This window comes from Phycodurus eques, chromosome 8 (assembly GCF_024500275.1).
Source record: "Phycodurus eques isolate BA_2022a chromosome 8, UOR_Pequ_1.1, whole genome shotgun sequence".
Lineage (NCBI taxonomy): Eukaryota > Metazoa > Chordata > Actinopteri > Syngnathiformes > Syngnathidae > Phycodurus > Phycodurus eques.
This window is the reverse complement of record NC_084532.1, coordinates 1,982,623-1,997,191: the sequence shown is the minus strand read 5'-3', so window position 1 is coordinate 1,997,191 and position 14,569 is coordinate 1,982,623. Positions and strand designations below refer to the sequence as shown.

At 42.9% G+C, this 14,569-nt stretch overlaps 1 protein-coding gene across 3 annotated transcripts in view; it reads right to left on the bottom strand.

The window, feature by feature from the left end:
* Positions 1–8,464: 8,464 nt before the first annotated feature.
* The window catches only part of ect2 (epithelial cell transforming 2), a 237,404-nt gene continuing 231,299 nt past the window's right edge, over positions 8,465–14,569 (bottom strand). For all 3 annotated transcript variants that reach the window (XM_061684632.1, XM_061684633.1, XM_061684635.1), the window contains one exon: positions 8,465–9,422. In XM_061684632.1, coding sequence (XP_061540616.1) covers positions 9,327–9,422 — 96 coding nt within the window. In that variant the 3' untranslated portion in view covers positions 8,465–9,326. The remainder of the gene's footprint in view (positions 9,423–14,569) is intronic.

The window sequence follows — 14,569 nt, the reverse complement described above, 5'->3', positions numbered from 1 at the left end:
TGTCACTGTTGTCACTGAAGCAGTGGGCAATCTTCCTGGAATGCTCCCTCTTGGCCTCCCTGATGGCACGGGACAGATTGGCCCTGGCTGTTCTCAGGCCCTCCTCATCCCCAGACCTAAAAGCCGCGTTGCGGAACTTCAGTAGTCTGTAGACCTCCCCTGACAGCCATGGCTTCTGATTAGCACGGACAGTGATGGACTTAGTGGTGGGGACATCATCCATGCACTTGTTGATGTAGGCAGTAACAGTCTCTGTGTACTCCTGAAGGTCTGTAATGGAGTTGTAGCCTGACTCAAGCCTATTTGAACATGGTCCAGTCTGTGTCGAAACAGTCTTGAAGTGCCTCAAGGGACCCTTCTGGCCACACTCGTACCTATTTCCTAACTGGTTGCGAGACATTAACCAGTGGTCTGTAAAATGGCATTAGCATAACAGTGAGATGGTCTGAGGCGCTGAGGTGGGGGAGGGGAAGGGCCTTGTAGGCCCCTCTCAGGAGGTAAAAACATTGTTCAGAGTGTTATTTCCCCGTGTTGGAAAGTCAATGTTTGAGTAGAGTTTACGAAACAAAGCCTTGGGGTCACCATTATTAAAGTCCCCAGCTCGGATGAGGAAAGCATCTGGGTGGGCCGTCAGCTGTTCACTTATATAATGGTATCGCTCATTTAGCACCTCACTCCTGTTATTGCTGGAGCTTGGAGGAATATAGATTGCCACAAGCAGTATGGCAGTTAATTACCTCGGTAAATAAAACAGCTGGCACTTCAAAGCCATAAACTTCAGTAGCGGTGAGCAGTGTTGACTGCTCACCGCTACTCACCTTCCTCAAGTCAGGCTCCCGAGTGTTCGGCCGGCCCGGTCCGCGTCAGGAACAGGTGGCTTCGACAGAAGGGAGGAAGAAAAAAAGAAGGAAAATCAGGAGGCCAACGAGTACGTCTCTCTGGTGTCTCTGTTCGCAAGATGTTCCCCCTGACTGAGCTCGGGCCCCCAAACAGGATAGCTCGGAGCGCTTGCAGGATGCTCTGCAGCCGGGGATCATCCTTGCCACCTCAGGTGAGGTGGGCGTCCTGCCTGGCCCGGTCGTCAGCGAGTTGGTCGGGGTGAGACCAAAGCAAGACTTCTCCACCACCGCCCTTTTATGGCCGGAGACGGACAAAAAAAAAAAAAAGGGGGGGGGGGTTATCCCCCCCCTCCTCCTTTTCTACCACCTTCGCGAACACAGAGGAGCTGGACTGCCTTTTGGCGTTATTTTTCCATTTTAGGATTATTTTGTGATTTAAAACTAGTGGAATAAAATATTAATTATTGGATTTAAGATAACGAGACCATTTCCTCACCCTGCATTGTTCCACGCTCATCCTCTTTCATACCTGTAAGGAATGTTTCAATTGTTGTGTGGTGTGGAGGACATTACTATTGTCCATGTGACATTTGTGGTGTGGGGTGGAACATTTCATCTGGGTCAGTTAACAACAGATTTGACGTTAGACATTCGAGTTTGCAGCAATACAGTCACTAGTGGCGTTCATGTAAAGTTCTTAAAATATTAACTCCCAGTCGAGTCACAGACTGTTTTATGAACCCATGTCTGTAGTGTCGTTCTGTCGTCCGTGGGTGTCGCTGTTGCCTGTTCCAACTCCCAAGTGGTGGTACTCAACAGAGTGGAGACGCTTTTGTTGGTGCGCTCCTTCGACTGGCGGGGAGTTAATTAACCTTGCGTCCAGGGGCGAACTCTGTGTCCTTGGGTCTCCGCTTTGAAGCGCCAGGCAGCGGTGATTCACTTAACGTCGGCATGGCAAACAAATGTTTGTTTTTGATGATTTATGGCGTTGATTCCTTTAGAGTCTGCATGTGACGTTGCGTCTCACAAGCAGTTATCGTCTACCCCGGTGGGGAGCGGCGGTTGTCCGAGGACGGGGTGCCGGGTGGCATGTTTTGCGTGCCATGTCCTCTACAACGTTAATAAATTAAATAATTTAAAAACTGCATTTTATATTTACTTGGGTTATCTTGGTCTGATATTTACATTTGTCTGATCATCTTAAAGTGCGGAAATTGCAAAAAAATACTTCTTCACTGGACTATTTCCTTCTTCAAAAGTCATACTTTTGTTGAATTGCTCCTGTTATGGATCATTGTCCTATTACAACATACAGTACATCCTCTTTTGAGCTTCAACTGTTGGATACATGGCCTCAAGTCTCTCCAGTGTATATCTAAATATCTTCATAAACTTGTGAATTCATTTGCCATTGATGATAGGACTTGATTGATGATCGCAAGCTCTCCAGGCCCTGAGGTGGAAAGACAGGCCAATAACATGATGTTCAAGCCACTATGCTTCACTGTTGGGATAAGGTTTTGATGTTGGTGTGCTGTGCCATTTTTTTCCTCCACACACAATTATTATATTTTTATTATTATTATTTGTTTTTTTTTTTTTCCTCCACACACAATTACATTGTGTGTTCCTCCCACACAATTCAACATGGGTTTCATCTGTCTACAGAATATTTTACCAGTTGTGCTGTGGAAAATCTATGTCAGGGATGGGTAACTTCAGTGATGGCGGGGGCCAGAATATTTTTTCAGTGTTACGAGGGGGCCGCAATTTTCTTGGTCAAGTTTTCTCTTACCGCAGCTTTTTGACACGACTGTCATTACTCTCTCTTCCTGCTGATTTTCAACTCGGTGTCACTGCTCTTTTTTTCTGTTGTTGATCTGGCACTGCTCGACATTGGCAGAACTACTTTTACGGAGTTAAAGTCTTCTCTCACTGAGGAGGGACGGAACTGTGGTCTGCTCGTGTGTCTACAACAGCTACGACTCGCACTCCTGCATTGCGCCCAAAGCGTAAGAAGAAGCAGAAATGGGGCAAGCGCAGAGGTATCAGAGCTAGGCTAGCGGCTTAACCACACAGGCCAGCTATTCCCTCCATCGCGTGAGCCAACATACGCTCTCTGGACAACAAGCTGCATTATATTCGGCTATTCCGCTTTAACCGTAAGACTGTGGGGGAGTGCTGTGTTTTTGTGTATGTGGAAACATGGCTTAACAGCAGCATTCCAGACGGCGCCATTCAGCTCGACCGCCTAGCATGCTACCGAGCGGACAGAACTCTCGCAGAAGGTAAGACGCGGCGGCAGACTCTGTGTTTACATCAATGACGCCTGGTGCCGGGATGCTAGCTTGGTCAGTCAACACTGTTCAACCGCTGCTGGAGTTTATGGGTCTGAAGTGTTGGACGCTTTATTTACAGACGGAATTCACTGCCATACTGCTTGTGGCTGTCTATATTCCTCCAAACTCCAGCAATAACAGGAGTGAGGCGCGAAATGAGCTATACCATCATATAAGTGAACAGCTGACAGCCCACTCAGATGCTTTCCTCCTCTGAGCTGGGGACTTCAACAATGCTGATCCCAAGGCTGTGTTTCCAAAACTCTACTCAAACATTGACTTTCCAACACGGGGAAATAACACTCTGGACAATGTCTTTACCCCCATGAGAGGGGGCTACAAGGCCCTTCCCCTCCCCCACCTCGGCGCCTCAGACCATCTCACTGTTATGCTAATGACAGCTTACAGGCCACTGGTTAAAGTCTCCCAATCAGTTAGGAAACGTACTAGTGTGGCCAGAAGGGTCCCTTGAAGCACTTCAAGACTGTTTCGTCACCACAGACTGGACCATGTTAAAATAGGCTGCAACCTACAACTCCATCACATACCTTCAGGAGTAAAATGGTAAATGGACTGCACTTATATAGCGCTTTACACCAACGGGCGACTGCTGCCATGAAAGGCGCTGCCAGGCCCACTGAGAACAAATTAGGGTTCAGTGTCTTGCCCAAGGACACTTCGACATGCGGACAGTCGTAGCTGGGATTTGAACCCGTGACTCTTCGTTTCACTGGAAAACCCGCTCTACCAACTGAGCCACAGACGCCCAAATACACAGAGTCTGTTACTGCCTCAGCAAGTGCATGGATGCAACAGTGACCAGGAGCCCGTGGTGTGGTATTCAGACCATTACGGACTATAAACCCTCACCACAAATGTGCAACAGCGCCACCTCCCTGCTAAATGAGCTAAATGACTTCTTTGCTCGCTTTGAGGCACACAACAATACTCCTGCACACAAGACTCCACCCTCTCCTGGTGACCAAGCGCCACCTCCCTGCTAAATGAGTTAAATGACTTCGTTGCTCGCTTTGAGGCACACAACAATACTCCTGCACACAAGACTCCACCCCCTCCTGGTGACCAAGTGCTGACACTGATCTGGGACAGCGTGAAAAGAACTCTCGACAGGATTAACACACGAAAATCCCCGGGCCCAGATAACATACCTGGTCGTGTTCTGAGGGACTGTGCAGCTTAACTCACAGATGTCTTCATGTGTTATATTTGTCTGCTATTTTAAATCCTCCTTGAGTCAGGGTGTTGTCCCCATGTGCTTCAAAGCCACCACCATCATCCCAGTCCCGAAGAAGTCATCTCCCTCCTGCCTAAATGACTACCGTCCGGGAGCGCTCACTCCCATCCTGATGAAGTGGTTCGAGCGGCTAGTCATGCACCACATCAAGTCCCCCCCCCTTCCTTGGACCCCTTCCAGTTTGCATATCAGTCGAACCGGTCAACCGATGATGCCGTCTCCACAGCCCTCCACTCTGCCATCACACACCTAGACTCTAAGGACTCCTATGTCAGACTGCTGTTCATAGACAACTGATCTACAAACTGGACCAGCTGAGGCTCAACACTTGCAATGTGCAACTGGCTGCTGGAATTTCTGACAAGGAGACTGCAGGCAGTACGGGTTGGCAGCAACACATCCTCCACCATCACTCTAAACTTGGGGGCCCCACAAGGTCGTGTGTTGAGCCCCCTCCTCTTCACCATGCTGACCTATGGCTGCACACTGACATCCGGGTCCAACCTCTTCATCAAGTTTGCAGACGACATAACAGTGGTGGGTCTCATCAGCACCGGGGACGAGATAGACAACAGGAGTTAGGTGAGCTGCCTGGCCGGGTGATGCACGGACAACAATCTCTCCCTTAATGTGGAGAAAACCTAGGAGATTGTTGTGGACTACAGGAGAGCGCAACTCCCAGCATGCTACCCTGAACATCATTGGTGCTGCGGTGGAGAGCGTGAGCACATCCAAGTTCCTGGGAGTGCACATCGCCAGCAACACCTCATCACTGGCCAAGAAAGCTCACCAGCGTCTCTACGTCCTGCGCAAGCTGAGAAGAGCCAGAGCCCGGACCCCCATCATGTGCTCGTTCTACAGAGGGACCATAGAGAGCATCTTGACCAACTGCATCACTGTGTAGTAGGGAGCCTGCACTCCATCGTGCCAGAAGAACTCCCCATCGTATAGTGAGGGCAGCTGAGAAGATAATTGGAACCTCTCTTCCCTCCCTGCAGGACATTTACAGCACCCGCATCACCCTCCACATAGTGGGGTATGCCACCCATTCATCACACAGCCTCTTCAGTCTGCTGCCATCAGGGAGGAGACCGTGGAGTCCGCGGGCTAGGACTAGCCTCAAAGATTTTATTCATCAGGTTGTCAGGAATCTGAACTCTCTGCCCGCTCGACCCCCTCTACCTCTTCTGTCTACCTGAACTCTGACGCCCCACAGACACTCACACAGACATCAATACACGCACACGCGCGCACACAACAGAATCAGGGTCGCACCAGCCATTTTAGCAGCATTGGGGTTTTTTCATCTGATTTATGTCTTATTTGCCTTGGTTCTCTGACCTTGACTATGTGGCACACGTCAACTGATCTTTGCACATTCAATTAATACTTTTTATACTGTACTGTACCATAGTTTTAGTTAGCTTTTTATATTGATATTATTTGTACTGTCTTTTGTAGCACTGCGGGCCCTTGAGTAATGTACTTCCAATCGTCTATGTGTGACGCATATTGAAGAATTTACAATAAAAGTACCTTGTCTGCTATCTCGTCTGGAATGGTATTATTACAACTGATCTGTTAAGGCAGAGGAAACATAATTTAAAAAAAATAATTAATCTAGGGGCCAATCCGAGTGTAGGCGCTGGCCCTGTATCCTCTACCATGTTTAAAATTAAAATTAATTTAAAAAAAAAATAAATCCCTAAAATTAATTTATGGGCCACTTCATGTGTGCTGGTCTACAGGCCGCCAGTTGCCCATCCCTGATCGAAGTACTCTTTAGCAAATTTCAAACATGCTGTAATGTGTTTTTTTTTACAGTGCTAGACTGCAATGGCTTCCTCCTTGGTGTTCTCCCATGAACCCCGTTTTTGTTCAATGTTTTACGTATGGTAGCTTCGTCAACAGAGATGATGGCATGTGCCAGTGATTTCTGCACATCTTCAGCTGACACTCTTAAGGTTCTTCTTGACAGGAGAAAATTCTATCCTGGTGTTTTCTAGTGGCCAGAGCAGCTTTAAGCCACACCACCAAGCTTGCTTCATTGAGTGGACTCCAGGGTGGACTTTACTCTTATTTGCTCTTTTTAGAATCTGAAGCCTCGAGGTTCACTTACATTTTCCTCCCTGTACTGTGACTGTTATTTTCATTAAAATATGAAAAAATGTTTTGGTGCGGTGTTAGTTTATGCAGATTTTATTAATGTTTGTAATATAGAATAAGATCATACCACATTTTATGACTAATTTACTCAGAAATTACAAAGGGTTCATGTACTTTTCCCTCCCACTGTATTAATAAATATAGCAGGTCTGATTCATTGTGCCATTTGAAAATTATATAGTGTACTGTATGTCATGTTGCTTTCTGTGGCAACTAAAAAAATGTTATGCAGCTCCACATGGAAAAACAATTTATGCTTTGGTGAATCTTTTGGACATAATACATGTGGGTTGTCTTGTGTTCAGTAAATTACAACAGCGATATTCCAAATGTGTCACATTCGACGGTACAGTGCTGTGAAAAAATATTTGCTCCCTTCTCAAATTCTTTTTTTTTTTGCATCGTTTTCCCACTAATGCCTAAGATCATCATTAAAGTGTAAATATCAGAAATATAGCCTTAAAGTGCTGTTTTTAAATGGTGATTTCCTTTATTAAGGAAAAAACAAAACCTATTTCAGTTACCTGGCCTTGTGTGAAAATGTAATGGCCCCCCTAAACCTAATAACTGGTTGGGCCATCCCCAGCAGCACCAACTGAAATTGTTTTCTATAACTGGCAATGAGTCTTTCACATCTTTGTGGAGAAATATTGGCCCACTCTTCCTTGCAGAATTGTTTGAATTAGGGTCCTCAAAAAAATTGAGGGTTTTCGAGCATGAACGGCTTTTTCAAGCTCATGGCACTGCATTTCAATCGGATTTAAGTCTACTCCAAAACCGTCATTTAGTTGTTTTTCTAAGCCATTCAGAAGTTGACTTGCTGCTGTGTTTCGGATCGTTATCCTGCTGCAGAACCCAAGTGGGCTTTCAGCATAAGGTCACGAAGTGATGGCTGAACATTCTCCTTCAGGATTTTCTGTTAAAGAGCAGAATGCATGGTTCCATCAATCACAGCAAGTTGTCCAGGTCCTGAAGGAGCAAAGCAGCCCTAAACCATCGCACTACCACCACGTTTCACTGTTGGTATGATGTTCTTTTTCTAAAAAGCTGTGCTCCATTCACACCAGATGTAACAAGACACACATCTTCCAAAAAGCTCAACTTCTATATCATCAGTCCATATAAAACCCTTTGAAAAGTCCTGGGAATCATTCAGATTTTTTATTTTTTTTGTAAAAGTAAGATGAGCCTTTATGTTCTTTTTGGTCAGCAGTGGTTTTCGCCTTGGAACTCTGCCATGAATGCCATTTTTGCCCAGTCTCTTCCTTATTCCTTATTGTGTCATGAAGAACGGACCTTAACTGAGGCAAGGGAGGCCTGCAGTTCTTTAGAAGCTGTCCTGACTTCCATTCTGGCCTCCTGGATGAGTCTTTGCTGTTCTCCTAGGGTAATCTTTGAAGGCCGGCCACTCCTGGGAAGGTTCACCACTGTTCCATGTTTTCTCCATGTGAGGATAATGGCTCTCCTTATAGTTCGCTGGATCCTAAAGCTTTAGAAATGGCTTTTGTAATCTTTTCCAGACTGATAGATGTTAACTATATTTATTGACTGTTCTGGAACTTCTTTGAATCATGTCATTTTTTTGCAGCTTTTTTTTTTTTTAAGATATTTTTTCCAACTTGATTTGTCGGGACAGATTCTGTTTAAGTGATGTCTTGATTGAACAGGCCTGGAGGTAATCCGGCTTGGGTGTGATCAGTGAAAATGAACCAAAAATTGTGATTAGCCACAATTAATACATGATTTAACAAGGGGGGGTAATTACTTTTTCACACTGGGCCAGGTAACTGATTATCCCCCCCCCCCCCCCCCCCCACTTAATACATGAAATCATTTAAAAACAGCTTTTTAAATTCATTTGGGTTATATTTGTCTGCTATTTACATTTGTTTGATGATCTTAAATACTAAAGTGGGGAAACTACGTAAAAATGTAAGAATTTGAGAAGGTGGCCAATACTTTATCAGGGCACTGTAGATGTTAACAGGCTAAATCTACACTTGGCATTTTGTCGTTCAGAGCACAGCAACTCCAGAATCTGTTGCTTCACTGTCACCTTTCAGGGTGGACAAGAAAGTGACGTGAATTGAATATGATAAAACAGTCAACAATAGAAAATGTACTAGAAAAACAGATATTAATGTTGGAAAATAACAATTTCTGAAATGTATTATGCAGCAATTAAACAGACAATAACAAAAAGCAATACAATCCTTACAGTTTGCATATGAGAAAATTGTATGTTGTGGTGCACTTTTATTCCATTTAAAAACACGCCTTAAAGATACATAACAGTGGAAAAAAATAGCAAATTCTGGATCTTTGTCATACAGTAATAAATAATGCAACACCCATTTTCTTAACTAGTTTATAAATGAGCACAGCAACATGGATTTCTTATATATACACAAATACAAGCTATAGATGTAATAGATATACCACAGAAAAATGACTAACTTTCTTCATCCTACTATTGGTCATCTTCATCAGAAGCACTATATGTGTGTGTGTATATATATATATATATATATACACACACACACACACACGCCACATACTGTAATTATAAATTGTTTTCAAAATTATGTTGTCCCTAGTTTAATAACAAATACTATAATTGTATTGATAATTCTGATATCGGCTTATCACATGAAGGCAGAACTCTATACACAACTACGAATTAAAAAGATGCATTGGCCCTGGCTTGTTGTCCTGAGAGCGCAGGTCTCAAAACAGTTGACTAGTTGACTGACTGAAGGTGTGGTACTTCCTCTCAAACGTGGATGTTAGCTTCACCATGGATGGAGAACGATGTCCTGAAAACTACAAGAGGAGAAAAATAAGTGACAAAATACTGATGCAACATAAGTCCAGTTTGTAATTGAAGTTGCATACGACCCCATGGCCAGGTCGGGGTCATTTATTTACTGAGCTGCTAAAGAAGCGTACAAGGAGTCTACTTCTTTTCCTTTCCTCTTTTCCCGTTAGGGGTCGCCACAGTGTGTCATCCTTTTCCATGTAAGCCTATTTCCTGCATCCTCCTCTCTAACACCAACTGCCCTCATGTCTTCCCTCACTACATTGATTAACCTTCTCTTCCATCTTCCTCTAACTGTCTTGCCTGGCAGCTCCATCCTCATCACCCTTCGACCAATACACTCACTGTCTCTTCTCTGGACGCACAAGGCGTCTTCAATAATGTATATTAGTATTTGGACAATGACAGTTTGTTTAAACTTCATCCCAAACTGCAATGGATTTGGACTAAAAACAAAAACAAAATGTAATTGAAAGGCAAACTTTCTTTTTAATTCGCCATTTATCGATTAAATCATCTCAGAACGTTATTTATTTTTTTCCCAGCAACTGGCATAGTCATCTTCCTTCTTCATACACAACAGCATCGAATGTTCTTTTACCAAACATGTCCAAGTAGGAGTAGGCGATAGGGGCCCAAAAAAACAACATGTATGTATTTATATATATATATTTATTTATTTTATTTAAGAATGATATCTAAAAAAACAAACAAAAACGTAAAAATCTCAAATTACTCCCCAAGACATGTATTAACTTTCAGAACAACAGCTCTTGTTTATTTTGTAAAGTGCTTCATACGGTTACTGTAACACATTGCACAAGAATATTGTATGGCAATATTTAACAATTAATAACTTCACATTATGTCCAGGCTATATACAGGAGAAAATGCAAAATAACATTGGCAAAATAGTATTTAGTTTAAAAATAATTTAGATGACATCTAAATGTAAACCTAATACAATATTTTAAACCAAATAGGTTTTTGTCACTACAGCACACACTACAATACAAATTTGGCTAGAACACTGCAGAAAGAAATGTAGTTGATGGTGTTCTTTATCCATCCATTTTCTACACCACTTATCCTCACTAGGGTCGCGGGCATGCTTGAGCCTATCCCAGCTATCTTCGGGCGAGAGGCGGGGTACACCCTGAACTGGTCGCCAGCCAATCGCAGGACACATAAACAACCAGTCACACTCACATTCACACCTACGGACAATTTAGAGTTTTCAGTTAACGTACCATGCATGTTTTGGGGATGTGGGAGGAAACTGGAGTACCCGGAGAAAACCCACGCAGGCACGGGGAGAACATGCAAACTCCACACAGGTGAGGCCAGATTTAAACCCGGGTTTTCAGAACTGTGAGGCAGACATGCTAACCAGTTGTCCACCGGCATTCATTATGTATTGCTGTTTACTTGCTTTATCATATGGTATGTGTTTGTTAAATGACTTGGCGAGGGTTTTCTGAGTGTGTTGTGCAGATTTATCTTTTATTTAGCGGTAGTCGTGCTTGTGGAATCAAAGTTTCATATATTCCTGCTATTAAGCGTTTGGAGGGTTACTGAAGAAATGTATTCTGACACAGTTCCAAGTTAACCTATACCGAAGACGATATATGACGTCATGACCGCATAATCTTTTTGCATTCCCGTTGACAAGTTTAGCAGCTGGTAAGAATGTTTAAATAAGTAAAGCACTGGGTGATAGGTGATGGGATAGTGAAATATTTCTTTATGGTGCAGCCGTAGGGCTATGCTAGCTCGCTTCTCCATTAACCTCACCAGCAGTCAGGATGACTTTGCCAGTGCAGAGTTTTCTTTGAAAATCCTCCAGTGAATATACGATCTGAACAGCACTGTCCATTGTCCATTCTCTGAGTTTCACTTTTAAACTGGCCGTGTTTGGGAACTACCCTGAACATGATTAGTGTTATAGAAAATGGATGGCTGGATAAATGCATCTGATAAATCACTCATCTTCTGTGGTGTACTCTTAGCAAAGCAAAAGCAAAGCAAATTTATTTATATAGGGCATTTCATACACAAGGTAACTCAATGTGCTTTACATGATTAAAAGCATTTCAAAACAAAGGGAAAAAAACAGCTTATAAACATTTAAAACAAAGAGGGGGAAAAAAGTACATTTAAAACAGCGTTCTGTGCAAGAAATAGCCAATCCTTCATGTCAACTGATAGAATTTCAACATCCATAGAGATAACCAGGTATAACTCATCACAGTACAGAATCTGCTCTTATCAAAGTGCTAAATGATGTAAGGTTGAAGACTGATTTGGGAAAGGTGTCAATTCTGGTCTCGTTGGATCTCAGTGCAGCTTTTGATACGGTAGATCATAACAGTGCTGAACAGGTTGGAAACGTGAGTAGGACTAAATTAAACAGTCATTAAATGGTTCCAGTCCTACCTGGAGAAATTGTGTTATTTTGTAACCACTGGAAGTGTTCAATCTCATGAATAAAAATACATGGTATTAACCTTGTGGGGTAATCAGAGTCAGCCACGTGCTCCCACCACCCCTGAGAGAGCAGTGTCACCCATGATCGCAGCGACTCTCTCCTCGAACGGGGTGAGGCCCTTCGCGCCGGTTGTTTTGGCCACACTTTGGCAGCGTACGCATAGATTCATACATCTTAATATTTTTCTGCATACGTTTTCTGGATTTAAGCGTACGCCATGTTTCAGAAGGAAATCCACGGAAGTCTTTGTACATGAGGCCCCAGGAGAACCTCATCCATGCTTTACATCGCAAGTAGGCTTGACTATTGTAATGGTCTTCTGACTGGACTTCCCAAAAAGAGCATTAAACAGCTGCAGCTTGGGTTCTGACCAGAAGAAAGAGGTCGGAGCATATTACGACAATTCTAGTCTTTACACTGGCTTCCAGTCAGCTTTAGAATAGCTTTTAAAGTTCTGCTACTGGTCTATAATTCACTAAATGGTTTAGAGGTCCTGAATACATTAAATAAATGCTAATAAAACAAACTCAGTAGGGCTCTGAGATCGAAAGACTCAGGTCAAATAGTGAAGCACAGAGTCCAAAGCAAGCATGGTGAAGCAGCATTTTGCTATTCTGCACACAAATTTAATAAGTTGCCAACAGAAGTGACATCAGCGCCAAGTCTGAATGTTTTTAAGTCCAGGTTAAAAACTTTTTTTCCTCATGCTTTTAAGAGCATTTCCACTTTTAAATGATATTTCTTGCACTGTATGCTGTTTAAAATTTTACTTGTATTTTTTTCCCTCTTTGTTTTCAATGTTTATAAGCTGTTTTTTTCTCTTTGTTTTTAAATCTTTTAATCATGTAAAGCACATTGAGTTACCTTGTGTATGAAATGCGCAATCATTCATTTTCTGAGCCGCTTCTCCTCACGAGGGTCGCGGGCGTGCTGGAGCCTATCCCAGCTGTCATCGGGCAGGAGGCGGGGTACACCCTGAACTGGTTGCCAGCCAATCACAGGGCACATGCATACAAACAACCATCTGCACTCACATTCACACCTACGGGCAATTTAGAGTCTCCAATTAATGCATGTTTGTGGGATGTGGGAGGAAACCGGAGTGCCTGGAGAAAACCCACGCAGGCACGGGGAGAACATGCAAACTCCACACAGGCGGGGCCAGGGATTGAACCCGGGTCCTCAGAACTGTGAGGCTGACGCTATAACCAGTTGTCCACCGTGCCGCCATGAAATGCGCTATATAAATAAATTTGCCTTGCTTTAAGATGTGACCTTGACAGTGGGTTGGACTCTTAATATGTTGTGAAAGGTCATATGTTTCTCGTATAGCAGAGAGTTCTTGAGATTTTTTCTCCCGTTATTGTCAACATGAATGTTGAAGTCTCCCGTTATGACACAATAGTTGCAGTCAGTACAAATAACTGACAGCAGTTCTGAAAAATCCTCCACAAATTTTCTATTGTATCTTGGAGGTCTATAAATTATTAAAACAATAACCTTTGGATCACCTTTAACTAAAAAAAAGATATTCATCCATCCATCCATTTTCTTCAAAAGAGCTAAAATCACCCAGTGTAATTTCTTTACACTGAAATAATGACTTAAAAATAACAGCAATACCACCGTTTTTTTTTTCCCTGTTCGACACTTGTTCATAAAATAAAAATTTGCTGGTGTTGCATCATTTAAAATGGTATTACTGCTACTTTCTGTTAATCATATTCTTGGCAGAATATAAAACAAACACTCAATTACTGACAATAAAAACAAGTTTAGAAGCACTGTTGTATGGGGTCCAATTCTTTAAGAATATATATATAAAATAAATGAAAAATTGTTTCTGGTGCTGCTATTCTTGACACATTTGCTGTCCAGTTTGAACTGTTAAGTGGACTGTTTTGTGTTGGCACAGTGAAGTTTGTTGCACGCATGCTTCTTGTTTTTGTCTGGTTCCACTTGTTTTCGCATCAGGGTGATGAAAATATGTTGTCTTGTTTGTTGTATTTCCACCGATTAGTTTTAGCACTGTGTGACATTTAAGGTACAGGTACATTTAAGGCATTAACCATGTTGCATGTATATATCTTCGCATATATCTTCAGTAGCTTGGTCTGAATGAATGTGGGAGAGTCATTTTAGTGGATCTGCACTTTAAAATTTAAAATCCAGTGGTCTTGGTTTGGTACTGTATTGAACTGTTTGATACAGATACACCCCTAACAACAGCAATATCATTTGGTATGGATCAGAAGACTTTTTAACCAATCCAAAACCCCGGTTCACTTGAAACCTGATAACACCCTGAGACAAAGGTTGGTACATACCCAACAGGCACTCAATACCCATAAAAACAATCTGATGTCTTCTGTCCAGTTCAGTGAGGACTGTACTGATTTATACAGTATATTGGTAAAACCAATCAGCCACTGAGCAGGCACGTTACAACAGAGATGGTCAAGACACAGCTGTTTACCTGCACCTCGAAGGGAAAAGAGCACTTTTGAGGACATAAATGTATGTTCTGGACAGACAAGACATTGTTTGAAAGAGGAGTGAGGGGGGCCATCTAGGTCAAGGTTGACATACATCAACTTCAAGCAATCGCTGAACAAAAGTAGACGTCTACGACACCACCTATCTCCCACATACTAGGGGTTGAAC